We start from the raw sequence: 26,339 nt of genomic DNA, 5'->3' as shown, positions 1-26,339 counted from the left end.
AGCACATACTCATTGATCAAGTCCAGGTCACACCTGTAGCCCCCAACTAGGAGGAGGAATCAGTGCACTTCGATGACGGGCACTGAGAGTAAAAAGAAGACAGAGATTCTATCACCAGGGAAGAGAGAATAGATATTAGGCAGACCAAAACCACAGATGTTTATTACAATAGGCTTCTCAATAGGTCACAGGAGAGAGTCCCCACAGAATGCAAGGAAAAGCTCTCTCCCAATACATCATGCTACTCTGCCAGCTGAAATGTCCCAGTTTCCCAGCAGGGTAGTACGTGCACCATTGAAGGATTTGTTGTGCATTTGAAAAACAAAGATGTCAGACAAAGCCTCTAGTGACATGCACTTGCACAATGCTTCCGTCTGGCAAAAGATGTCCTTTCTCGGGCATTTGTCACATTGCTCCCAAAGATGGCTCTCCCCAGTAGGAAGCAGAATGCTTTGTCTTTTAACTCAGTGGTTTTTCCAGATCAGAGGCAAATACAATTTTCTCCTTACCTGCCAAGGACCCATCAAGGGGCAACTCGAATAAATGAATGAGAGAATGAATCAAGATGCCCCTCCCTGATCAGAGTTGCTCAGATCCAAAGCTCCCAGGTCCAGGAAGCAAAGATGGTCATAGAGAAACCCAACCAGTCTGTCTCTTTGGAACTTCTTGGAGTCTGCTATACTAATCTACATTGGAGCTCTCTCATCTTTTCATCTTCATGGACATTCCCTGAGTATGGGATAAGGAGCTGGAAAAACAAATCTTTGTTTTAAATTTTACCACATGGTATAGCAGTTGCACATGGCCCTTAAGACTTGTCTTCCACAGAATTGGACACCACCCTTTTAAAACTGCTACCCAGCTAAGATCCTCAGTTTCATGCCAGCACAGGAATGGCTCCCATCCCAAAATAAGATGTTCCTCTACCCTCAAACATGAACTTAACACTTGGAAGCGCAGAGGCCAGAGACTTCAAGAAGCTCACATTTTTCCAGGGAGCTTGTCTTAATATATGTAAGTGAAAATGAAAGTTGTGTCTCACTCTTTGCAACCCCATGTCCATGGAATTCTCCAGGCCAGAATACTGGAATGGGTAGCCTTTCCCTTCTCCAGGGGATGTTTGCAACCCAGGAATCAAACCAAGGTCTCCTGCATTGCAGGCTGATTCTTAACCAACTGAGCTATCAGGGAAGCCCTAAATATATGTAAGTAATTATCAGCAAAAGCAAGTGGAGGAATTCCCTGGTAGTCCAGTGGTTAAGAATCTGCCTTGCAATGCATGGAACATGAGTTCGATCCCTGGTTAGGGAACTAAGATCCCATATGCCTCGGAGCAACCTAAGCCCTCGTACTCTGGAGCCCATGTGGCACAACTACTGAGCCTGCGCACCACAACTGGAGAGTCCAGGCACCACAGCAGAGGGTCCACATGACGCAACAAAGACCCCACGTGCTGAATTAAGACTCAGTATAACTAAATAAATATTTAAAAAAAAAAAAAAGGCAAATGGAATTTGCATTTGTTTATGTTCTTTTGGCTTCCCTGGTGGCTCAGTCAATAAAGAATCTGCCTGCAATGAGGGAGACCTGGGTTCGACCTCTGGGTTGGGAAGATCCCCTGGAGGAGGGCATGGCGACCCACTCCAGTATTGTTGCCTGGAGAATCCCCACAGACAGAGAAGCCTGGCAGGCTGCAGGCCATAGCGTCGCAAAGAGTCGGACATGACTGAGTGACTAAGTACAGCACACATGTTCTTTTAAGTCACAGGTTGCATAGGTCATGGATTCTAGTCCCTGTCTGATAGATTTTATTCCTTTCTACAGTTTTAGCCTAAAGAAGCCTCAAGCTAGAGTAAGCATGGGAATCATCTGAGGCACTTTTCAGAAATACAGATTCCTGGACCTTGCAGCATCTGAGGTGAGCTACAGACTCTACTTTAGGAAATACAAGTCTACAGGATGTAACAAGATTCCTATCTGCTGGATCTCAGCTCCTCAGAGCTGGCATGACTTAAGGGTCCATGAACTGGGCCAGACTTTTGTGATTTTATGGTCATGAGCCCAACCAACCTCAGTTAACACAGGCATGGACAAGCAATCTACCCTGTGATGCACAGCTGACTTGCTCTAGCTCTGAAGAATACCTGATTAGCAGGTTTTCCACAGTTGACACAACACCCTTGGGTGCTGGAGATAGGCAAGAACATGTACCAGGGTCTCACAACTATCAGGGAGGAATCTCTCCATGCTTCCAGCACAGAGAGGGAAAAGCAGCCTTTTTGAACTAGCCGGAACATTTTGTTAATGCTATTAATAATGCCCACTCTCAAGAGAAACTGTTTTACCTGGGTCTAACTTATTAGGGTTTTATCAGAGCTTAACTGACCTGGGGGAAGAGAAATACCCCATTCCAGCCCCCTTCAGCCATCCTGTCCCACCTATGGAGAGGAAAAGGCTGAGAACACTTGGGAGGTTCCCCGTGCAGAGGCCCAAGTCCACTCAAAGACTGACCCTAATCACAGGCCTACAAAGCACCTCCTGCTCCTACACCTTCCCACCACACCACTAAACGTCTATTTATTTGCAGTCACTTTTACTCAAGATATCATGTCTGACTTTTAATTAAAAATTACAAGGCTTACTAAAAATACAAAAAAAAAAACCCCAAAAACCACATAATTTGAAGAATTAGAACAACCACTGGAGTCAGACTCAGATATGGCAGAGACATACCAGATCAAGAACTTTTAAAAAACTATGATTAGTATGCTAAGGGCTCCAATGGAAGAAGCAGACAACATGCAAGAATGGGTCATGTAAGGAGAGAGATGGGACTTCTAAGAAAGAATCCCAAAGAAATGCAAGAGATAAACACTGTTACAGAAGTAAGAATGCTTTTGATGGGATTATTCGTGGACTGGACCTGGCTGAGGAAAGAATCCCTGAGCCTGAGGATACAGCAACAGAAATTTTTCAAATAGAAAATTGAAAAGCAAAGAAAAAAGACTAAAACAAAATAGAACATAATAACCAAGAATATTGGACAACTACAAAAGGCATGTAACATGCATGTAATAGTAATATCAGAATGAGAAAAAAGAGAAATGGAATAGAAGAAATATTTGAAGAAATGATAAATGAGAATTCCTCCCCCAAGTAAATGTCAGACACCAAACCCACGGGTCTAGGAAGCTCAGATAACAGCAGAAAAGATAAATTCCAGAAAACTACACCTAAGCATTTTATGGAGAAGGCAATGGCACCCCACTCCAGTACTCTTGTCTGGAAAATCCTATGGACGGAGGAGCCTGGTAGGCTGCAGTCCATGGGGTCGCTAGGAGTTGGACACGACTGAGCGGCTTCACTTTCACTTTTCACTTCCATGCATTGGAGAAGGAAATGGCAACCCACTCCAGTGTTCTTGCCTGGAGAATCCCAGGGACAGGGGAGCCTGGTGGGCTGCCGTCTATGGGATCACACAGAGTTGGACATGACTGAAGCGACTTAGCAGTAGCAGCAAGCATTTTATATTCAAACCACAAGCAAGACAAAGAAAGAAATGTTTTAAAAAGTCAGAGGAAACAAACCCCTCATCTATAAGAAAGCAAAGATAACAATTGCATTGGGGTTCTCCTCAGAAACCATCCAAATGAGAAGACAATGAAAAAAAGGGTTAAGAAAAAAAAAAACAACTCATCAACCTAGAAGTCTGTATCCTGCAAACTTGGAGAAAGTGAAGGAGAAATAAAGATTTTCTCAGACAAAAACTGAGGGAATTTGTTGTTTTATAAGAAATGTTAAAAGAAGATTTTCAGAAAGAAAGAAAAGTATGTAAGTCAGGAACTTGGATCTACATAAAGAAAGGAACAGCATTAAAGAAGTAATAAAAAACATTCACATTTCTTATTCTTATTTGATCTAAGATAACAGTTTGTTCAAAACAATAATAGCACCAATGTATTCAATGACAATAGCTTATGTATAACTGAAATGAGTGATACAAGGAACAGAAGGAAGGAATTTGGAGTATTTTGTTGTTATAAGGTACTTGCACCACCCAAGAAGTAGTATGCTGCTGCTGCTGCTGCTGCTGCTGCTGCTAAGTCACTTCAGTCGTGTCCGACTCTGTGCGACCCCATAGACAGCAGCCCACCAGGCTTCCCCGTCCCTGGGATTCTCCAGGCAAGAACACTGGAGTGGGTTGCCATTTCCTTCTCCAATGCATGAAAGTGAAAAGTGGAAGTGAAGTCGCTCAGTCGTGTCCGAATTTGTGCGATCCCATGGAAGTAGTATAGAGTTATATGAAAGTGGACTTGAATTAGTTGTAAATGTATATTGCAAATTTGGAGAAACCCACAAAAAAAGTTTTAAATAAAGTATAATGGATATGCTAAGAAAGGAGGGAAAATTAAATCATGTAAAACACTCAATTAAAAGCACAACACCAGAAAAAGAGTGGTAGACAAAAAAAATAGGAACAAAGAACATGAAGAACAAATAGAAAACTGGCAAATATGGGAGATATTAATTCAACAGCACCACTAGTCACTTTAAACGTCAATGGTCTAAATACACCAAGTAAAAGTATTTGTTCTGAGTTGCTCAGCTGTGTCCAACTTTTTGCAACTCTTTGGACTATAAGCCCACCGGGGTCCTCTGTCCATAGGATTTTTCAGGCAAGAATACTGGAGTAGGTTGCCATTTCCTCCTCTAGGGGATCTTCCCGACCCAGGGATCAAATCTGAGTCTCCTGTGTCTCCTGCATGGCAGGTGGATTCTTTACTGCTGAGCCATCACGGAGGAAAAAAAGTGGATATGGTTGGCACAAGCCATCCTATCTGGAAATAGCCCTTCTGGAAGTCATGCTAACAGCAAGGATTTTTGTTTCTGAAATGCTCTAAAAGCAGCCTGGAGATCAGGTGCCGGCCCACCCACAGGCTCACTGGGACTGGCTTTCCGATTCCAGATAAGGGAACGCTCAGCATCCAGTGAGAGGAGGAGGTGGCCGGGCAAAACCAGGCGCTGCTCCTCTGGCTCCACAGACTTTGCCTGGGGACCAGATCTGGACATGTACTGTGCAGTCACCAGCCTGACCCCTAGCTCAGAAATAAGGAGGGCATGTCAGCAGGGCCTTCTGGTTACCTCTTACCAGCAACCTACCATGCCAGGAAAAGAGAAGATGAAAGAAGACTTCAGGAAGGAGAGAGAGTACAGTCCCTCAGAGCAGACATAGCCACATGGCACACGGAGGAAGATCTCACCAAAGAGCATCTTTCCTCCTCCACCCATTTCCATGAGGGGCTTCTCCTGACCTACACTGGATTGCAAAAAGGAATGGGGGATGGGGATATTTCATTTATTGCACACAAAACTAACTTTGTTTTAAACAAAGGAAATAGAACCACAGAGGAGAGAGCTCTTCCATATATATTGATGAGCTTTTTAGCTTTAATTCCAGAGGGGAAAACTATAGGGAAAAAAAAAAATACTGGGTTCTCATATGAATCATCTTTTCTTGTTACATCTGTTCTTTTTATAAGTAGGTAATGCCAAAGCCTTTGACTGTGTGGATCACAATAAACTGTGGGAAATTCTGAAAGAGATGGGAATACCAGACCACCTGACCTGCCTCTTGAGAAACCTATATGCAGGTCAGGAAGCAACAGTTAGAACTGGACATGGAACAACAGACTGGTTCCAAATAGGAAAAGGAGTATGTCAAGGCTGTATATTGTCAGCCTGCTTATTTAATTTATATGCAGAGTACATCATGAGAAATGCTGGGCTGGAAGAAACACAAGCTGGAATCAAAATTGCTGGGAGAAATATCAATAACCTCACATATGTAGATGACACCACCCTTATGGCAGAAAGTGAAGAGGAACTAAAAAGCCTGTTGATGAAAGTGAAAGAGGAGAGTGAAAAAGTTGGCTTAAAGCTCAACATTCAGAAAACGAAGATCATGGCATCTGGTCCCATCACTTCATGGGAAATAGATGGGGAAACAATGGAAACAGTGTCAGACTTTATTTTTGGGGGCTCCAAAATCACTGCAGATGGTGACTGCAGCCATGAAATTAAAAGACGCTTACTCCTTGGAAGAAAAGTTATGACCAACCTAGATAGCATATTCAAAAGCAGAGACATTACTTTGCCAACAAAGGTCCGTCTAGTCAAGGCTATGGTTTTTCCAGTGATCATGTATGGATGTGAGAGTTGGACTGTGAAGAAAGCTGAGCGCAGAAGAATTGATGCTTTTGAACTGTGGTGTTGGAGAAGACTCTTGAGAGTCCCTCGGACTGCAAGGAGATCCAACCAGTCCATCCTAAAGGAGATCAGTCCTGGGTGTTCTTTGGAAGGACTGATCCTGAAGCTGAAACTGCAATACTTTGGCTACCTCATGTGAAGAGTTAACTCATTGGAAAAGACCCTGATGCTGGGAGGGATTGGGGGCAGGAGGAGAAGGCAACGACAGAGGATGAGATGACTGGATGGCACCACCGATTCGATGGACATGGGTTTGGGTGAACTCCGGGAGTTGGTGATGGACAGGGAGGCCTGGCATGCTGCGATTCATGGGGTCGCAAAGAATCAGACACGAATGAGCAACTGAACTGAACTGAACTGAATATTTACTGAGCATCCTGCCATTACTTCATTTAAGCTCCACAATGACCCAATGAGATACATAATATCTTCAAATTACAGATGAGGAAGCTGAAGCTTAGAGGTCAGCTACTTTGCCAAAGGACACACAGCTAGAAAGCAGTAAAGCCAGGGCTTAATCTTAGGCCTCTTTAGACCCCAACCACTACACTACACTACCTTCTGAATGGGCAAAAAAGCTCGAATGGTAATGGCTCAGGCTTCTGTTGCTCAGCGGTGAGACGGGGGATGTATTTCATTCTCAAGGTAAATGCAGCTTTAATGAAAGAAAAGGTACAAACTGGGAATCCGCAACAGATTCGGGCCTGGTCTTTTTCTAAGCCTCTCCCTTGATGGGAGAAGAAAATACAATAACACACCATCAGGAGAGGGCACCTGGTCCTCAGGGCAAAGGAGAGGAAAGAAGGATGGAAATGATGCATCTTCTCCTCTGGGCAGCTCCTGACTTTAGGCTACCTGGGGCCAGGGCAGCTGTGAACCTGCCCCAAGAGATACGAAGCATCCACAGAAGGAGGGCTGTGGACACTTTCAGATGCTCTTCAACAAACACAAAGGGTTTCCACTTCAACCCTCAAATTGAGTATTGATTTTAAAAGGTCTCCCAGGAAAACACCGTGCCAACCAAAAAACACCCTCTCTGTGCTCTGGACCATTTGCCATTTAACTTGGACAGATGTGCACTGACTGATTGCTACCGACAAGCACGAAGAGCCTTACACCAGATCTGCCTTTACTTCAAACTGCGTCTATCACTGGCTCCTTGTTCTATTTGCTCTGCTGCGCATTTAACTGAAACCATCAGAATTTGCAGAAACCAGAAATCCATGTCTTTCAGGGACGAAGAAACCAGAACCCTAGGAAATGGAAGGTATAATAACGAGGATGGTTGAAGACTCGCATGTCCTGAGTTTGTGGCCACATGTTCCAACCACTTTATGCTGGTGAACTGGCCAAAGGCAACTCAGAAATACAATCCTCTCCTAAAATTCAGGCTATTTCCTCCCCTTGGCCAGACTTTTGACACTTTCCTAAGTTCTCCAGGATATCTTTGAATGGAAAAGTCAGGGACAGAGCAATGGAGATGGAGATCTGGGTTCTGGCTCCAGCTCTGCCAAGGGTTAGCTGTGTGGACTCCGGACAGTCCACACGGCTAACTCACGGAGGAAATAAGGCACGTCTGGTGTTCCTTCCATCTGTGGGCCTGTGATGTCACGTTCTCTTCAATGGGTCCAAAATGACCACCACTGCATTAACATCCCTTGATGGCGTGTGCCTCCTGATGGAAGCACACCCATGAAATATACTTAATGGAAAAAAATATCAGATCTACATCTGATCAAGCCTCTGGGTCTAACTATCATTTTCCAGGAAATATAAAAGATAGAGGAATATGTTACACATATTCCTGGGCCCTCTGGGATCATCTTCGTGTGGCCTACTCTACTCTGAAAGCGTCCAAACCTTCCCTACATTCCCTTTTTCCTATCAGCTCCTCACCTGGAAATGTCAGCTTGGAGGTCATTTATTCTCCTGTGATGGTACAGGAGTTGGTCACACAGCAACAGGAGATTGCCCTCTCTGGGCTCTGACCAGGAATGTCCTCAGACTTCCCACTCCACATACCGCCCACCACTCTGCTGAGCTACAAATCCCCAGATGGATATTGCGCTTGTTGCCCCAACATCCTTTCCACCCTCCCACCTTACACAGCCATGTGGTCAGGAGGAAGGAGGAAAAATAACCTGACCCTCCGCACCAGAAATGGGTATCCCCCCTCCCTCGCTACACAGGGATGGTCTAAGGAATCCAGGCCTACATCACTCACAGCACGGCACTTTCCTGGCCAAAGGGACTGGTTAAAAGAGTGGGCATTTGATTCCATTTAGATCAATAATCTAAAAGCCAAAGTTATCTGAGAGCACCCAGGGAAGTGTGTCTGGAGGCCAAGTCTCTCTTCCCTCCCCTGGAAAGTGTGATGTTTATTTTGAAGCGTGGAACCACTGCAGCAATCCTGCCACCAGGAAAAGCTAGGCTTTGGGTTAAACAGACACCACAAAAAGGCAGAGGGGAGAACATGAATGCACTGAGTGTTTGATGACACCGTTAAGCTGCTGAATCAAACCAGTCTTGAAATCTGCTTTGTATCTGTACCTTCTATTACTTGAGCCAATGAATCCCCTTCATTGGATAAGCCAGTTCAAAACATGGTATCTGTTTCTTATAAGATAAATTCCCAACTGATATACACGGTACCAAAGATCACACACAAAGCTGATCTACAGTCACACTTCAAAGGTCTAGGGATTAGCACCAGAGAGTAAAACCAGCTCCCTTGTGCTCTTACCACTTCCACCAGAAACCAAGGAAACGCCCTTCCTAGGCCACCAACCAAGAAATCAGGCAGATTTTCTCTCACAGTGCTGGGGTCACATGCAGTCTCAGCCATTGGGAGGCCACTGCTGAGAAGGGAACACAGCCCCTTCCTCTGCAGCCCTCCATGCCAACTCAGAGACAAGAAAGATGGTCCTGCCACACGAAAGGTAGGAGAAGTGCTTTTCAGTATCACTTGCTACTTGTTTAAAAATCAGTGGCGATGCCTATCAAATCAATGGGTCCAAAATGACCACCACTGCATTAACATCCCTTGATGGCGTGTGCCTCCTGATGGAAGCACACCCATGAAATATACTTAATGGAAAAAATATCAGATCTACATCTGATCAAGCCTCTGGGTCTAACTATCATTTTCCAGGAAATATAAAAGATAGAGGAATATGTTACACAGCTCTATGGGCATATAATCCCAAAAAAGCTAGCATGAAAAACCCTAGAAAAACCTGTTTATTCAACAAATAAATTACAAAGTGAAAAGGAGATGGAGAGGAAACTGGTAGATTAAAAGAGGATTAAAGAGAAAGCACGATGTGGACCTTAACTGGATCTTGATCTGAGACATAATCAAGGAGATTTGAATGTTGATTGAATTCTATTATATTAAGGGATTATTGTTAATATTCTTTGGTTGTGATGTGGTTTTGTGGTTAGGTGCTTTTTAATGAGTCTTTATCTTTAGAGATATATGAAAATATTTATGGATAATAAGATATAATGTCTGAACTTGGTACAAAATAATATGATCAAAGGACTAGAGGGACAGGTGAAAAAATCAAGTTTGGCCAGGAGTTGTTCATTGGAATTCACTATACTGGTCTTTGCCTTTGTATATTTAGAAGTTTTCTTAATGAATGGAAAAGACCCAGAGATGAAGCAGAGTCTAAGCTCTTTGCCAAAGTCTTAGCGTCATTTCCAAGAAAGCCTGCTTACTCAAAGTAACACTTTCTATATAAACTTCCCCAAGTAATAACCTTGACAGAATATTTCTGGTTGACATATCTTCTTTCTAAATGTTATTGGGGATTTCTGAAATACAAGACAAGTGCTCCTTCCATAGGGGCTGCTTAAGAAGTTCCACCAGGGAAGCCCATTTCCCACACAAATGCATATCAAACATTAAATCGATGGATGACCCGTGTACTGCATTTCTAACAGCCTTTAGAAACTTATGCACCCTAATTTCTATAAACTTAGGAGGAAGAGACCTTTCTCATCCTGACACGAAAGAGAGAAACCATAATGACAGATGGGTTACACAAAGGCGTAAAATTTAGAAGATTGAAACTAGTATTTTTTCATAATGAAAGGCATTTGCCAGACATGATAGCAAAACAGACTGATATTCTTAGTATTAAAAAAAAAAAAAAAAAAAAAAACTCTTCCCAAGTCAGTCTGTGAGGTGAAGAAGAAAAAAAAAAAACTACCACTCCTATTTTAAAAACTAGCAAAAATACTTGACAGATGACTCCTGGAAGAAAAGGAAATAATGTAGGTTTGCCAGATACAATACTGGACACCCAGTTAAATTTGAATTTCAGACAAATAACAAAGAATTGTTATAGTAAGTTATTATATTTAGTATAATAAGTATACTAAAACATTATCTGTTGCTTATGTAAATGTCAACTTATGCAATTTACATTATTTTACATTATATTATTCAAGTTTATGCAATTTACAATTTAGGCAACCTTATATTAGTATTTTTATTTGCCAACTCTGGTGACCCTAACCAATGGCCAATAAATTCGAGAAAATGATCAACCTCATCTCTAACTATCAAGGGATAGCAAGTACAAGAGCAGAGGGCCCACCAGGCAGGGATGGAAAAAGGCCACTGCACCTGTGCCCACCTGGCCCACCTGGAGCTCAGGGGAGGAGGCACGGCCTCGGGGCCTCGCAAGGGCAGGAGGGAGGTGGCCAGCACTTGAGTGCTTGATGGGGATCACAAATTTGGTTGAACGACCCTGAGCATGGCCTTCGGGGGAAAGGAAAAACATGATCAGACACTTGGAGCAGAGGACACTGTGCAGAAACAGCACTTCTATTTCCTACTCTTAGAACTGTGTTGTGATCTATCCAAATGCATTTTTATCTTTTATGGACAATGTTATGGTATAGTATGTAATACATGTAAAAAGGAATTTATCCATGTACTCACCTTCCACTTTAAAACCATGAAACAATACTAACCAGTGTTTCTCCCTCTCCTGACCTCGCACCCTAGGTAACCACCATAATCTGAGCTTCAGAGTTATCATTACCCTTAATTTTCATATATTTATTTATTTATTGGCCATGATGCGTGGTATGTGGGTTCTTAGTTCCCAGACCAGGGATGTAACCCATGCCCCTACAAAGGAAGGACAAAGTCCTAACCACTGGACCACCAGCGAAGTCCATCATACATTTTTATGTATGTTCAGTTCAGTTCAGTTCAGTCGCTCAGTCGTGTCCAACTCTTTGCGACCCCATGAATCGCAGCACCCCAGGCCTCCCTGTCCATCACCAGCTCCGTGAGTTCACTCAGACTCACGTCCATCAAGTCAGTGATGCCATCCAGCCATCTCATCCACTGTCGTCCCCTTCTCCTCCTGCCCCCAGTCCCTCCCAGCATCAGAGTCTTTTCCAATGAGTCAACTCTTTGAATGAGGTGGCCAAAGTACTGGAGTTTCAGCTTTAGCATCATTCCTTCCAAAGAAATCCCAGGGCTGATCTCCTTCAGAATGGACTGGTTGGATCTTCTTGCAGTCCAAGGGACTCTCAAGAGTCTTTATGTATGTATGTACCCCTAAATCAAATACATATAATTTTCACATGCTTTCAACCATCATATAAATATAGCACCACGATGTATGCATTCTATAATTTGCCTTTCTTCACCACATATTTTGATTATGAATTTGATCCATAATAATAAGTGATGCTTTATGTTAGTTTCAGCATTGTGTAATATTCCACTATTTGTATATATCAAAATTTCCATTTCTAGTTTCCTGTTGATGGACAGTTAGCTGGTTTACAATTTTTCCAACTAAAAATTGCTCCTGTGAACATCCTTAAATACATCTCTTAATACAGATTTCAGCCCATTTCTCTGGGGTATATGCCAGAGTGGAATTACAAGCTCAAACGGTGTGTGCAGCTTCAACTATAATTCTACAAAGTGGTTGTACTAATTTATATCCCCACCAGCAGCAATAAATATACTTTTTACAGTTATGTCCTGCTGAGGTTAACTGAAAACTCTCCTTTAAAGCAGACTGAGTTCAAAGCATGCAGAAATTGAGTCAGAGGCCGATATTAATAGTTACTAACTTAAAAATCAATCCCACATGAGCATAGGACTGACTGTGTCTGATGTAGAAGGGGGCTTATCTGGATTAAGACAGTTTCAGGGATTTCTTTGAATCATGCCTGTTTTAATCTATATTACTTTCCTCTGATATTAAAAATGCTCACTGTAAACAAAATTATTTTAATAATTACTAAGACACATCTCATAGAAATGGAATATCCCCATAATAACCACCATTAACAGCATAACATATACCCCACCTCATTTTTCTAAACGTAAATCAACTTTTTTTTTTTTTTCCACAAAGGGGATTACATATTTTGGTTTACATTTTACTTCTTTCTACTGTGTAATATTTCTTTAAAAGGAAAGAGACAATCCACATTTATCAAAAATTCTGTTATTCAGTAATTATATACTAAGCACAGAATGAAGTCTATAAAGATAATTAAGCAATGCCACCATTAAGAGACTTCCATTCTAAAAGGAAAGAAACTCACAGCTGTAGATCACAATAATGGCCCCCACTCACCAAGTATCCTCTATGACCTAGGCACTGTATTAGACCTTCAATGAATGTGGTAGGCAGAATAATGTTCAGTCACTAAATCGTGTCCAACTCTTAAACACCCGGACTGTAGCCCACCAGGCTCAGACTCTGTCCATGGGATTTCCTAGGCAAGAATACTGGGGTGGGTTGGCATTTCCTTCTCCAAAGCAGAATAATGCCTATGTCCTAATCCTAATGCTGCTATTAACTGCCATGCTATACATACTAATAACTAATACATGCTAATAACTGCCAAGTTATACGGCAAGGAGGAACTAAGTTTGCTAATCAGCCAACCTTAAAATAAGGAGAATGGTTTGGGCCCTCCTGGTGGGCCTGATGTCATCAATCACAAGGGTCTTTAAGTGGGGAAGAGGGAAGCAGAAGAGTCAGAACCAGCGAGATGGCAGCATGAAAAAGCCCTAACCTGGCTTTGAAGGTGGAAAGGGGCTACAAGCCAAGGAATGCAGGCAGTTTCTAAAGGTAAGAAAATGGATTCTCCCCTAGAGCTTCCAGAAGGGAACTCAGCTCTGATGATTATTCAACCCACTGAGACCTGTGTCAGGCTTCAGACCCCAAAAAATTTGTGTTGCTTAAGCCTCTGGGTTTGTACTATTTGTTACAACAGGAAAAGGTATAGGAGTAGGAAGAGGAATAGGAGGCTAAGACTTCTCACTTCATCCTCCTGCCACCCTGAAACGTAGATGCTATGACTTCCACTAGACAAACTGGGGAACCAAGGACCCAAGAGGTTACATGACCAGCCCAGGCTCACAGTGGCAGAGCCAGACTCAAACTTGGGCGTGTCTACCCCTGAAGGTTGTGCCCCATTGCCCTCCCTCTCTGGTCAGCCTAGAATCCAGGGCAGACGGGGACACACACTGCCCTGGGGGTAAGCAAAGCACAGGGGGCCGAGAGAACCCTCCTGGGCCGAGGCTGGAAGGACTGTGTGGAGGCTTTCGAATGATGGGTGGGATTTCGACAGAGATGAGGAGGGAAGGAGAGGTCAGGAAATACAGTTCAGCTCAGGGCAACCAAAGTCTGTATATCCCCATGTGGGGGCAGGGATATGCAGTGAGAGGCAAGTTGGGGTACTTCGGAGAGGGCCTAATGCCATCCAATACGATAGCCACTAGCCACCTGTGGCTATTGACATTTACGCTTAAATCCATTACGATCAAGTTAAAAAGCCACTTCACCACAGTTTTATGCACCACATTTAACACTTCAATAGCAAAGAAGCAAACAAACAAACAACACAAAACTCCCTTCAATAGCCACGTGTCTAATACTGGACAGGACACATATAGGACATATTCATCCCAGCCAAAAGGTCTGCTCCACAGCAACACTGAAAAAGGGAAGCCGTTGGAGTCCTTGTTTCTGAGCCCCTCAGGGGCACTGAGCACCTGGAGGGGGGCTCAGGTATATAACACTGTCCACCTCACCATCTCACTTATTACTACTGTTGTGTCCTCTCCCTTGGGGCTTTGCAGAATTTCTCGAGAGACATAATTAATATGCCCCATATTTTGAACTCCCAGTGCTGTCTGATAGATGCTATTTAGTCCTAAAAATGAACCATTCTGGGAAAGTAAGTCCAGTTTTTCTCCACTGCCAACACTTAAAAAAAAAAAAAAAAACAAAAAAAAAAACACCATTTGGCCTTTATCTAGTAGAATCAGATCAATGCTGCAGTGAGAAATAGTTTTTAATGGGAAGGGGCACAGTCGCTGACATTTATAGAGTATTTGTCAGGTTTCAAAGCACCTGACACATTATCTCGCAGAACCTCACTCTGTCCCCATCCTCCCTGATGGTGGCGGGGTTTCTTCTGAGACTCCAGACTTTCTGAGTGGCTTTGTAGAGGCCGCCCAGCTCCAGCTCCAGAAGAAAGAGGCTGAAATCAACAGAGGGGACGGCCGAAGTACACAGAGCTCCATACCTAACATGTCTGCCCAAGTTAAGATTAATTCGTGATCTAGCAATTGAGTTTAGAACAACATCAGGTGCAAAAAGAAGTCCAACTAATCGTTCTACTGACCTATGTCGCTTGGGGTCCTTATAAGGCTGTTGGGAGTGTTGGTGGAGATCCACTTCTCTTACCCCCTCAGGGACTCAGGGTTCACGCACTGCACGTTTGCACAACGCTAACCCTGTTTGGCAGCCTCACAAGCAGCTCTGATCGATTTCCCATCCGCAGCTCAACCCTTGTCCTCTCCCAAACTGCTTCACGGTGACAAATGCAGCAGGAGGGGGCCTCCACACTGACATCACCCCCCCACCAGCAGCAGCAATGCCAAGAACTTGGCCTCTTAAACAATAGAACTCTATGTGGTCAGGAGAGAAAGGGTGCCCTGTACCTGCTAAGTGGGGGCCATGCTCCCCTCCCCAGCCTCTGCCATTGGGACTGAAGAAAGAGGCCGGAATGAAGGCAGGGATCAGCCAGAAACATGCCTCCCCCACCCCCACAGGCAAGTAAGGCTTCTGGCCCAAGCGTCAGCTAGTGAACCTTTCTGCTCCGCAGGGCTGGGAACTCAGATGTACAAGGTCGATCCCCCTGAGCAAGGAAGGTGCACGATGGCCCACAGAGGGCTCAGCTTTACAAATGAGCCCGTTGGCCAGGTGATATAGGTATTTACACCAGAGCCTCAGCTAGCTCAGGGTCTAACCAGACAAGAATTCAAACAAAAACCAATAATCACTCCCCAACATGGTATTTCGGGTAGTTTCTAACTATGCACATCTGGAAAGGGTGACAGGAGGGAGCAGAAGGAGACAAGAAAGGAGTCCCTACTCAGGGAATTTGTGTTCATCTGATCTCGGGTGCAAAGAACTGAATTAATCATAATCTTTGGCTATGATTTTTCCAGTGGTCATGTATGGATGTGAGAGTTGGACTATAAAGAAAGCTGAGTGCCAAAGAATTGATGCTTTTGAACTGTGGTGTTGGAGAAGACTCTTGAAAGTCCGTTGAACTGCAAGGAGATCCAACCAGTCCATCCTAAAGGAGATCAGTCCTGGGTGTTCATTGGAAGGACTGATGTTGAAGCTGAAACTCCAATAATTTGGCCACCTGATGCGAAGAGCTGACTCATTTGAAAAGACCCTGATGCTGGGAAAGATTGAGGGAAGGAGAAGAAGGGGACGACAGAGGATGAGATGGTTGGATGGCATTACCAACTCAATGGACATGAGTTTGGGTAAACTCTGGGAGTTGGTGATGGACAGGGAGGCCTGGCGTGCTGCGGTTCATGGGGTCGCAAAGAGTCGGACACGACTGAGCGATTGAACTGGACTGAACCCGGTTCATGACACACTCAATATTGGCCTTTGCAGGAGCCACACTTATTGTTTATACACCAGCTATTTTGATCTTTGCCAATGGACAAATAACTTCAAACTCACCTCACCCCCCTTCTCCTCTGAAAAGGTAAAGTATTGATACTAACTTACACTAATATGATTTTCCCAGCCAATCCAATATCTGCCTCACCCTAACCTCCCCTGATCTTGTATACCTTGTTTTTCTTTTCATATAGTTTTTTTGCAGCTCTATGTATTCCTAAAAGTTTTTTCTTTGATTTTAGCTGTTTATAAATTTATAAAAGATGTCACATTGCATCTTTCATTGTATTTCTTTTACTTAATATCGTATTACTCAGAGGCATCCATATTTTTGCATGTCACTGTTGATCATTTGTTTTGACTGACTATAATTCTTCACCCTCCAACTGATGGCTTATTTGGCTCTTTCCAGGTTCGTGGTAGTGTGAACTCAGTTGCATATGTCTCTTTCTGGACATGAGTTTTTCTTGGGCGCATACACCTAGAAGTGGAATCACTAGGCCGTAAGAAATGTGAATGTTTGGGACATTCACTTACAGTCCAATGGTTAAGACTCCAAGCTTTCACTGCCAAGGGCTCGGGTTCAGTCCCTGGATGGGGAACTAAAATCCCACAAGACAAGCGGGGTGGCCAAAAAAAAATGCCACCTTCAACTCTGGGACATAATATCAAAGTGCTTTCCATTTGCTTGGATTTCCTAGAGTTTCTAAGACGATTGCTTCCTCTTCCTGTCTTCCTCAGTTGTGCCAGCTCCATCAAAAGGTTTAAATCAGATTCTTGGCCTAACACCAGAGTAGCCTCTCAGCTAAATCCACCACGTGGAAAAAAGGGGAGAAAAAAGGCTCTTGTTCTGAACACAGATAATAAGAAGAGCATCTCTGCAGACACAAGGCCCCACCCTCATCCAGACACTGAGACAGGTTAGTCAAAGAGAAGGGAACTATCTACAAGCTGCTTCACATTTGGCAAATGCAAGATTTTTTTTAAAAGGGTTTACATGGAGCCAAAGCTTGTTCCCCCATCCAAGTTTTGCTTGCTCAGTCTCTCCACCCCCACACCTCCCATAACCACCCCACACACTTTAGGAACAAAAGCCTAAAATGGAAAAAAATAATAAATTGTTAAGTAACCAATTTCATTTAAGTGAGAGCAGGGAGTCCAGCATGGATGTCACAGTACAGTCAAATTCATTTCAATAAATATTTACAGTACACTTTGCAGTGTGACCAGCACACTGACAAATAACATCTTTACTCTGCCCTCCAGAGATTGTAAACTTGTTCACTTAACAAGACAAGATCATGGACGGACTGCCAAAGGGGCAAGTTAATGCTAAGAGGATGAAGATGCGGGTCTGATCTCAAGATACTCACTGTAAAATTAGCGAAAGTTAAGAACACAAGTGAATCAGATATTGAAGCTGTGCAAAGGTAGAGAGTGATCAATTCTAACCAACTTGGAGAGTGATGCTAGAGCTAGGTTTCAAAGGAGGAGTTCTCGAGAGGAGAGAGGATAAAGAATACAGCTAAAAAAATTAAGAAATCAAATTTTTCTTCTATTTCTCAAACTTCTTAAAATCTATTCCCTGCCTCCAGTCCTGGACCAAGAAAGTGGAACCTGTGAATCACTGATAAACACGCATCATCTGGGCACTTGCCTGGTGGCCCAGTGCTTAAGACAATGCTCCCAGTACAGGGGGCAAGGAGTCAATCCTGATTGGGGAGCGAAGATTCGGCATGCCACTCAGTGAGGCTGACATAAATAAATAAATAAAATGTTAAAGCACGCATCATCTGCATTTATTTGTTCATTCCACAGGTGCCAGGCCCTGTGCTGAGCTCTGGGGGATACACCGATGGACAAGCTGGATACGAACCTGCCTTCACCCAGCTCCCAGTCTGCAGAACAGATGGAGGTTTAGACAAAGACAGGCAGTGGCTTAGCTTGGCTGTCAGACTCCATGGGCCCAAGAGAGCCCCTCCCACATCTAACCCTCCCCAGAAACATTTTCAGTAAATTGTGCAGGATTAAACAAATGGCTGCCTCCTCCGTAATTAAAAAGCTCCTGACCAGCATCCCAGGTAGCCATGTGGCCACTCAGAGCCGAGAGACCAAGAAATCAGGTGCTTCCTACATAATAGCCTCCAATCTGATACCTGATAGCTTCTGGGAGCCAGAGTCAAACAAATGTCAGGCATTTTATGAAGGCAGGAAGCAAATAAGGGGGCAAGGATTGGAGTCTAGGCCTCAAGGGAGCTCAATTAGTGAGCCAGATAAAGTTAAACCGAAAGGGCATGCTCTGGGTTTCCTAGAAAGCCAGCTGGAAAAGATGCCAATCCCTAAGCCTCTGTCACTCAAAAGATTAACAGAAGAGACCCAGGGATGCCCAAGGGAACGCTGCAACGGCCAGATGTTTCTGCTCCTCTCATGACACCGCTGCCCACAACCAGGACCGCATTTCTGACGCCACCAAGAAGCCACAGAAGAGAACTGCAGGCTTCCGGAATAGGTTGAAACTCAAAGGCATCACCCTTTAGTGAGGCAGACACCAAAAAATCTTGTTAATAGTGCTTTATTACAGACAGACTCGCCTGATGCCCATTTAACAGGAATGGCACCGCTAGCCAGACGAACACTTCCTGCAGCTGCTTGGTGGTGTGAAAAGCACACAAGCCCACAACGCGCACATCCATATATACTGGGATGTGGCTCCCACCGCTACGCATGCACCATGTTCCAAGCAAGGCTTTTACCCTCCTGAGTCTCACTTTCAAAATGACACTAAAAAGACCCACCTTCTTGCTCTTATAAACATAAGTGATCATGGAAAGTGCCCGGCCCAAGAATTCATAAATGCGGGCTCTTACTGGGGTCTATAAATGCATCCAGGTCAACACAGCAGCTTTCCCTTGGTACTTTCTATATGTGTGTGTGAGTCTGTGTGAGAAAGAGACAGAGAAAGGGAGAAAGAGAGAGAAAAAAATTCAGCTGGAACACACACAGGCCTATTTACACTTCCTATTTGTGTTCCACCATTTCTATCAAATTAATAAACTAAAGAAGCCCGAGGGAAAACTAACCCATGTCTCTGTTTTCCCTTGAAGTCCCTAGCTTTCCCCTAAGAGCTGCTTCCTCCAGTTTCAGGAGGCAAGGAAGGAGAGCCATATGGCTTGAGACCCTAGACTAGCCCAGCAACAAACGAGCCCCCCACCATTTGTCTCCGGGCCTCTCATGTGGGCGGGCATCCAGCTTTTAGTCGGGTGCTCTGGTCTGCGTCTCTGTCTTGACTGTTCCTAATTATTGGAGGGAACGCCGTGGCTCTCCTGACCTCAGAGTTTAAAAGCTGCGAGTCCTAATATCAAACCAAGCAGCTTCATTTAAAAGGCATCCTCATCTGCATCCATAAAAGTCACTCCCGGAGCCCTGGCTTGCCCCAGCTTCGGGAATGCCTGCTGTCGAGGATTTATGACACGCCCTGGCTCTAATCGGCCGCACTTTAACTGCTGCTGTTGCACATCTGGTCATAAAAGCAAGGGCCGGCCCAACATGGGGACAAACACTTTTCTTTCCTAAGTGGCTGCAAATCTGATCTCACAGTGATAGCCAGGCTCAGATGTAATCAGCCAGCATCTGGGCAGTCATTAAGGCTTGTCAAGCTTTGCGAGGCTTTTCCCACACACACGACAGATATAAAGATGATTCTCACAGAGCAAGTGCTAGGAAGAAAGAACAAGCAATCTGAACAGGTGGCAATGGGCTAGGCCAAACGATATCCAAGAAAGCACAAGCTGGTTAAGGAGCCAATCTTTTCACAAAGATACTAGCTACTTCCACATGGACTCCCCTGCTGCCTGGAGAAGGCAGGCAGCTATCTAGACAGACAACTGCCCTGACATAAGGTAATTCTTGGCCAGAGATCCTCTAGTCATCGTTGTTGTTTAGTCACTAAGTCGTGTCTGACTCTTTTGTAACTCCGTGGACCGTAGCCCACCAGGTTCCTCTGTCCATGGGATTATCCAGGCAAGAATCCTGGAGTGGGTTGCCATTTCCCTCTCCAGGGGATCTTCCCAACCCAGGGATAGAACTCATGCCTCCTGCTTGGCAGGCCCGAGTCGTTACCACTGAACCACCTGGGAAGCCCCATCCTCTGGATAAGTTTGGTCAAATGAACCAGTGGGTGGTTTAAGAGTACACTTTTTAAGGTAGTAGAATCCTTCATTAGACAACTGGGTTATATGGGAGCAAGAATCTAGCCCAGAAAGGAACACAATGTTGTCGGTTCCGGATGTTTTACAATGCCCTGGACAGCCTGCCCTGTGCGCAGAATTGGCACGTTTCACATCGTTCAGGAACTCCAATCAGACCAAGGTTCAACAAGTAGTGCAACCTCCCGGGCGGAACGCAAGGAAAGAGCTCCTCGAACACTGCCAGTTCCTCTCCACCAGCTCTCCACAGCCCCCCATCTCTACCCCTCCTCTGCGGCTGTGCCCAGCAGGAGGGAGCATTAAAATTATCTGCTGTGGGTTTTACGAGCAGCGATCGCTTTTTAAAACAACAACAACACAAGGTCCTTGTGTGGCTCTTCGGTAACCTAAAACCCTGGAGGCAGAGCTGCTCTCCCCTCAACCGCCCCCCGCTCCTGCCGCCGCCGACGCCTCCTGCCAAGGACGCCAGCGCTCTGGGACCGCGCGCGGGGTGAGCCCACGGAGCAGCCCTGCTTGAGCGGAGAGCCAGGAGGCACCTCGGATGCAGGAGGCACCTCTAAGGGTCTTGGAGCAAAATGCCCCGAGAGGAGAGAGGGGGAAAGAGAACTCACCAGTGACAGTAGGGGGAGAGGGGGAGGAGGGGGAAGGCAGAGTCGGTGCTGCAAGAAAGAAGGGGTGGGGCGGGGGGGAACAATGGGAGAAATTTTAATTTCAGCAACTTCGCCAAGAAGCCCACCGGCGACGGGGTAGTAGGTGGGGGGTGGAGGGGGCACAGGTTCTAATACCTCCCTCTCCGGTCCCCAATCTCCTTCCGCAGGTGGGCGCGCGGCTGGGGGCGCACTTACCCTGGGGCCGGTGGTGCGGTGGTCGTGAGCCGGGGACAGCTGCACTAACACCAGCAGCAAGTGGGGCGTGAGCAGGCCGGCGCCGCGCGCGGGCAGCATGGTGCCAGGCCGGTCCGGGCAGAGGGCTGCGGGCAGGGGTGGCGGGCTTCACGGAGCGCACGGCAGCGCCGGCCTTCCTGCCTTCCTTCCCACCCAGGGGGACCCTGGCGACGGCGGGCGGCGGCAGCGCGGGATCGCGGAGGCTGCAGCCGAAGCGCGCGCTCATGAACCACCCCGAGAGCGGAGCTGAGCGCGAGCGTGTGCTCTGCGCGCGGCGCTCTCCGCTCTGCTGGGCCGCGGCGGCAGCAGGTTGGATGCCAGAGCCCGGGCCATGGGAATTCCCGTTATAAACCCCCGGGAGGGGCGGGGCGGAGCCCGGCGGCCCTGGCTGACTGGCCGAGAGGCCCGTGGCAGCCGCCCCTCGGGCAGGTGAAAGCCAATGGGAGAGAGGAAAGAGGGGCGGCTCGCGACCGTCCCCACCGAGGAGCGACACTCGGTGGCTCGGCCGAGTGGGATCTAGGAGAGACCGGCATAACGAGGAACTTTATCTTGGCCCTTCGGTCCAGAAAAGTGTCCGAGAGCTCCAGCAGCCTGAACGTACCAGAATGCCCGCCCGCTAATGATCACACCTTAAGCATGTTTAGTTTTCAGTAAGTGAGTTGTCACATCAGCCGGATGAAATAGGTAGGGAAAACACTCCTAGCCCCGTTTTCTCAGATGAGGGTACTAGGGCACAGGAGGGGCTGACAAATCTGCTTCCCGGCTGCACCAACACCAAGAACAACTGGGAAGTCGCCAGGTCACCAGCGTTCGGAGTGGGACTTGGGCGCATTCGCTGCTTGCAGACAAAGTAACACATTAAGTTCTACAGCAGCGGTCCGGGAGCAGTGTCAGGGAGAGAGAGGAAGCTCCTGCTGGGCATCTCCTTGCTGGGGAGGACCCCTGTGGGTATGAAATGATGCCAACCCATGGTCCGGTGGTGGATACAGGATTAGAACCCAGGTGTCCTGGCTCCCTGCCTGAACTAGAAGGCCAACAGGCAGCTTCTCTGTGGTCCAGGAGCCCTGGCAGGAGAGGTCAGAAGGGACATGGTCTCCTGACCGGGGAAAGAAAGAGGAAAAAGCACTGATAGGAGGGGTAATCTGTGGATGAAGAGACCCCAGAGATGGGTCAGAGGAGGCAGGCAGACCTCTCCTGAGTGCCAGTAGGATGTTAGAAGGCTCTGCCCAGGACGATCCCCAGGAGTTCATCTTGGGAATGGTCCAGGCACATCACACCAGCCCTTCAAAGGAGCAAGAAGGTCCACTGCATTCAACCTAAGAGAACCATGGTTTACCTTCGTAAGTGGAACACAACCCTTAGTGTTTATTTTCTTTGGTATGGACCACTCATTTGAAGGCGAGGGATTCTTTAACCACGCTGGAAGCAGCGCCAGGGCTTAACTCCTCTCCCTGTGAGCTTAAGAGGTCCTGACAAAGGTTAACTCTGCTCCCTCACAGCCTCTCTCCTGGGTTGCATAAACAAGCTTCCCCACCCAACTCCTGCATTCAGTTTTGCCCACCCGGCTTGCCTGCCACCTAGCCTCTAACCAGCAGCCAGTCACACTTCTAAAACTCAAACCTGAATCATCACTCTCTGCTTAAAAGGCTTCAACTCTCCCCAGCGTCATCAGATCAAAAAGTCCTGACTGGATGTTAGAACAATTATTAAGTACTGATGGTTCTTCAAACAAAAATGAAAAACTGCTCTAAGAGAATTGTCTGTCTTCCTTTGCTGGGAAATAATGAGAAATAGTTAATGCTCTCTGGAGCCCATCGGCATGGGTTCAAATCCTGGGTCTGCCACCTAGTGGTATAACCTTGCACAAGTCACTTTACTTATCTGAGGTGCTGCTTTCCCTTCTGTAAAATGGGAATAAAAATAGCTCCCACCTCATGAGTAGTTGTCAGGATTGAAGGAGATGGAATATATAAGTCCCTTAGAATGACTGTGTTATGAATATCACAATCAGGCACCTGAAAAGGGCAGTACAAATGCCTCATCTCATTTTACCCTCCCAATGATCCTGTGAAGTCGACAGAGAGACCCAGCTTTACAGGTAAGTAAACCAGAAATCCCATGCGATTGGGACTTGCCTGGCCTCGTTTGGCTGGTAAACGACAGCAAACATTCAAGCACAGGTTTTCAGAGTCTAATTCTGCCTCCATCATCTGATAACTGCGATGTCCAATCACACAGAGTTCGACAGTTCCTGTGTGCTTCCTGGGAATTTTTTCAGTGGCCTGCAAGGAAGCTGAGATTCTGAGCTTCACTGAGTTTCAGTGAAAAGCGTGGAAACAGCAAGGGTCAGCCTTTCCTGGAAACAGCCCTTGTGATCTGGCATCCTGGGAATTTGCCCAGCTGGACTTGTCCGTTTCTCCCATGCCTCATGAAGCACGTACATCAATTTCCCTGTGCCTGCCTAAGTGCTCCTCCATCAGGGGCTCCCCAGGTTGAAAATGTCACCATCAGGCTCAGCAGTGTGGTAGGTTTGTCCTGACTTTACCACCTTACCACATGCACCCATCAAGCTGGTCAACTTCTTTCTGTTGCTGGAATTATTGAGAAATCTACTGGAGTCAGTAAATATGCTTGAGATGGCCCCCCAGTATCTGGCAGCACAAAGTGCAGAGGGAAAAGACACTGCAATAGTCCTTTCCATCCGTAACACCACAGGCTGTTCTCTAGCCAGAAAGCTTGTTTCCAAGTGGTCGCTGGTCCAAAAGTCTACATTATTCTGGATTTCAACCATATAGCTTAGTTTAAAATATGAGCAACTGCTTTCCAGTTACTTTGCTCAGCAAAGTAATTTTGCTTTCCCTCCGGTTGGCATGGGAGGCCTTTCGTAACCATGGCTATCATTCAAACGATGCATTTTCTTCTCCCAACTCCTCCCAAGCCCAGAGAAGGTTAGAAATTCCAGAGAACTACTAGTCCCAAACATCGTCTCTCTGCCAGGCTCAATCGTCTGATCCAAGCAAAAGTGAAATTGACAAGTTCCTTCTTTCCCTGGAGGCCAAGCTTACGGTCCAAAAATAAATCTAGCTCTCCTGGCATCTGGTCTGTCCAGTTTCAGCCTTGCTCCTTGTCCTGTGGGACTTCTGTTTGCAAGGGGATATTTCAGTGAGGAAAAATAATACTTTATATCCCATGTTGAGGTCTGAGAGCTTCAAATATTTATTAGCAACTAGGAACGCCCATTTCAAATATATGTTTCTATACAGGCCAGGAGTCTTGTCTCATATTCAGAATAGATTCTTTCTATTCATTTTAACAAGCACTTTGATGCATCTCTTTCTTTGCCTAACACAATGCTCATTATAAAAAGGATCTTTGAATGCATACCCTGCCCTCTGAAAGGTTATAATCTAAGACACAGCAGACAGAGACCTGGAGAATATATTTAAGAATAAAGACTGCAGTGCGTTTTGGGGACTCAGAGAGCAGAGACCTACTAAAAACCTAATGGCAGGGAAGGTTTCAGAAAGGCAGGTCTTTAATGGTGCTTTGGAGAAAGGTGCTTCTGTAACATAAATACACCTTGATTTATACTTGCTTCACTTGTGATACCACTACCAACAGAGAAAGGTGAGTGGTGTCTAAGGTTCAGGACTCTTTTCAAATATACGACAGAGATCAGAAACCTGGAACATCAAGAATCCTGGGCTCTGTTTCTAGATTTGTGACAGACTTGCTGAAAAACTTAGCATTGGGCTGAGATAGCTATTATTATTTCCATTATGCAGGTGAGATTGACCCACAGAAGGTAATCTTACCAAGGTCAGTCCTTACACTTTAAATATACATGACAACTGATAACACACACAAAAGTAAATAGGTGAGGTAATGGATGTGTTAATTAACTCGATGGGCAGAATCCTTTCATAAAATGTATGTATTACATTGTACACTTTGAATATCTTACAATTTTATTTGTTATTTATACCTTAATGAAGCTGAAAAATATATATACATGACAAAAATAATTTAGAATGACAAAAATTTAGATTATCTCTTTTGGACACAAACTCCCTTCGAGGTCTAGGGTAGCTCTCTCTAACCCAGGCTTCTTCTATTTGTCTATTTGTCAGCTTGTCTATTTGTAACAAGCAACTTCTCCCTCATAATCCAAGATGCGTGCTCAATCGCCACGCATCACATTTGTCTTCCAGCCCACAGGGAGGAAAAAGGGGGAAAGAAGAGCATGCCCCTCTCTTTAAAGATAACTCCCAGAAGTCACAGTCACCGTATCTCATCGGTTAAAACCTAGTGACCTGACCACACTTAGCCACAAATAAGGCTAAAAAAAATTGTTATTAATTTAAGGTGGCCACACGTGTCCAGTTGAAAATCAGAGTTTATGTTACCAAGGAAGGAGAAAACCCTGGGACAAAAATAGAAGTAGAAGCCATCATCATTATCATATCTTGAGTTGCCAAATGAAAGAACCATGGGCAATGCAATGCAGTCCAGAATGTTTAGCTGTGGCTTTCCTCTTGCTCTGCACATCTAGCTCCCTCATGCTCAAAACATTAATGGCCTAAGGGCCAGACACCCAGACTCTCAATGCCACAAAAATTTACTTCTGGTATTTCCCTCTCTTAGACACCTTCAAGTGGGAGGATCTGAGAACATACTTGGATGAGGCTCAAGCCACACAGTGCCAGAGTGGCAAGAAAGAAGCCCCCTGATGAGACGAGCAGTCAATTAGGACCACTGGGAAGAATGCCATCTTTGTGAAAATATTCCGGGCAATCGCCTGTATTCTTCTGTTTCTGTTTCTTTCCCTCCCGCATCCACCTACAGGGAAATCTCTTTTCACCTGGTTACTTTTCTGTGACCTGGATTCAAAATGACTAAGAGAGCAATCACACGAAGACTTTAATACATACTCTCACATTTACTCTACAAGGTAGGTACCATCGTTTCCCCTGTTTTACTAATGAAGAAGCAGA

General features: G+C 45.4%; 1 protein-coding gene across 3 annotated transcripts in view; it reads right to left on the bottom strand.

Moving 5' to 3' along the window:
* SMOC1 (SPARC related modular calcium binding 1) overlaps positions 1–21,652 on the bottom strand; it is a 146,944-nt gene extending 125,292 nt beyond the window's left edge. For all 3 annotated transcript variants that reach the window (XM_055538462.1, XM_055538463.1, XM_055538464.1), the window contains exon 1: positions 21,307–21,652. In XM_055538462.1, the coding sequence (XP_055394437.1) occupies positions 21,307–21,405 (99 nt within the window). In that variant the 5' untranslated portion in view covers positions 21,406–21,652. The remainder of the gene's footprint in view (positions 1–21,306) is intronic.
* Positions 21,653–26,339: the final 4,687 nt, after the last annotated feature.

This window comes from Bubalus kerabau, chromosome 10, assembly GCF_029407905.1.
Source record: "Bubalus kerabau isolate K-KA32 ecotype Philippines breed swamp buffalo chromosome 10, PCC_UOA_SB_1v2, whole genome shotgun sequence".
Taxonomy (NCBI): domain Eukaryota; kingdom Metazoa; phylum Chordata; class Mammalia; order Artiodactyla; family Bovidae; genus Bubalus; species Bubalus kerabau.
Note: the sequence above shows the minus strand (reverse complement) of the source record. Positions and strands in the feature narration are given on the sequence as shown.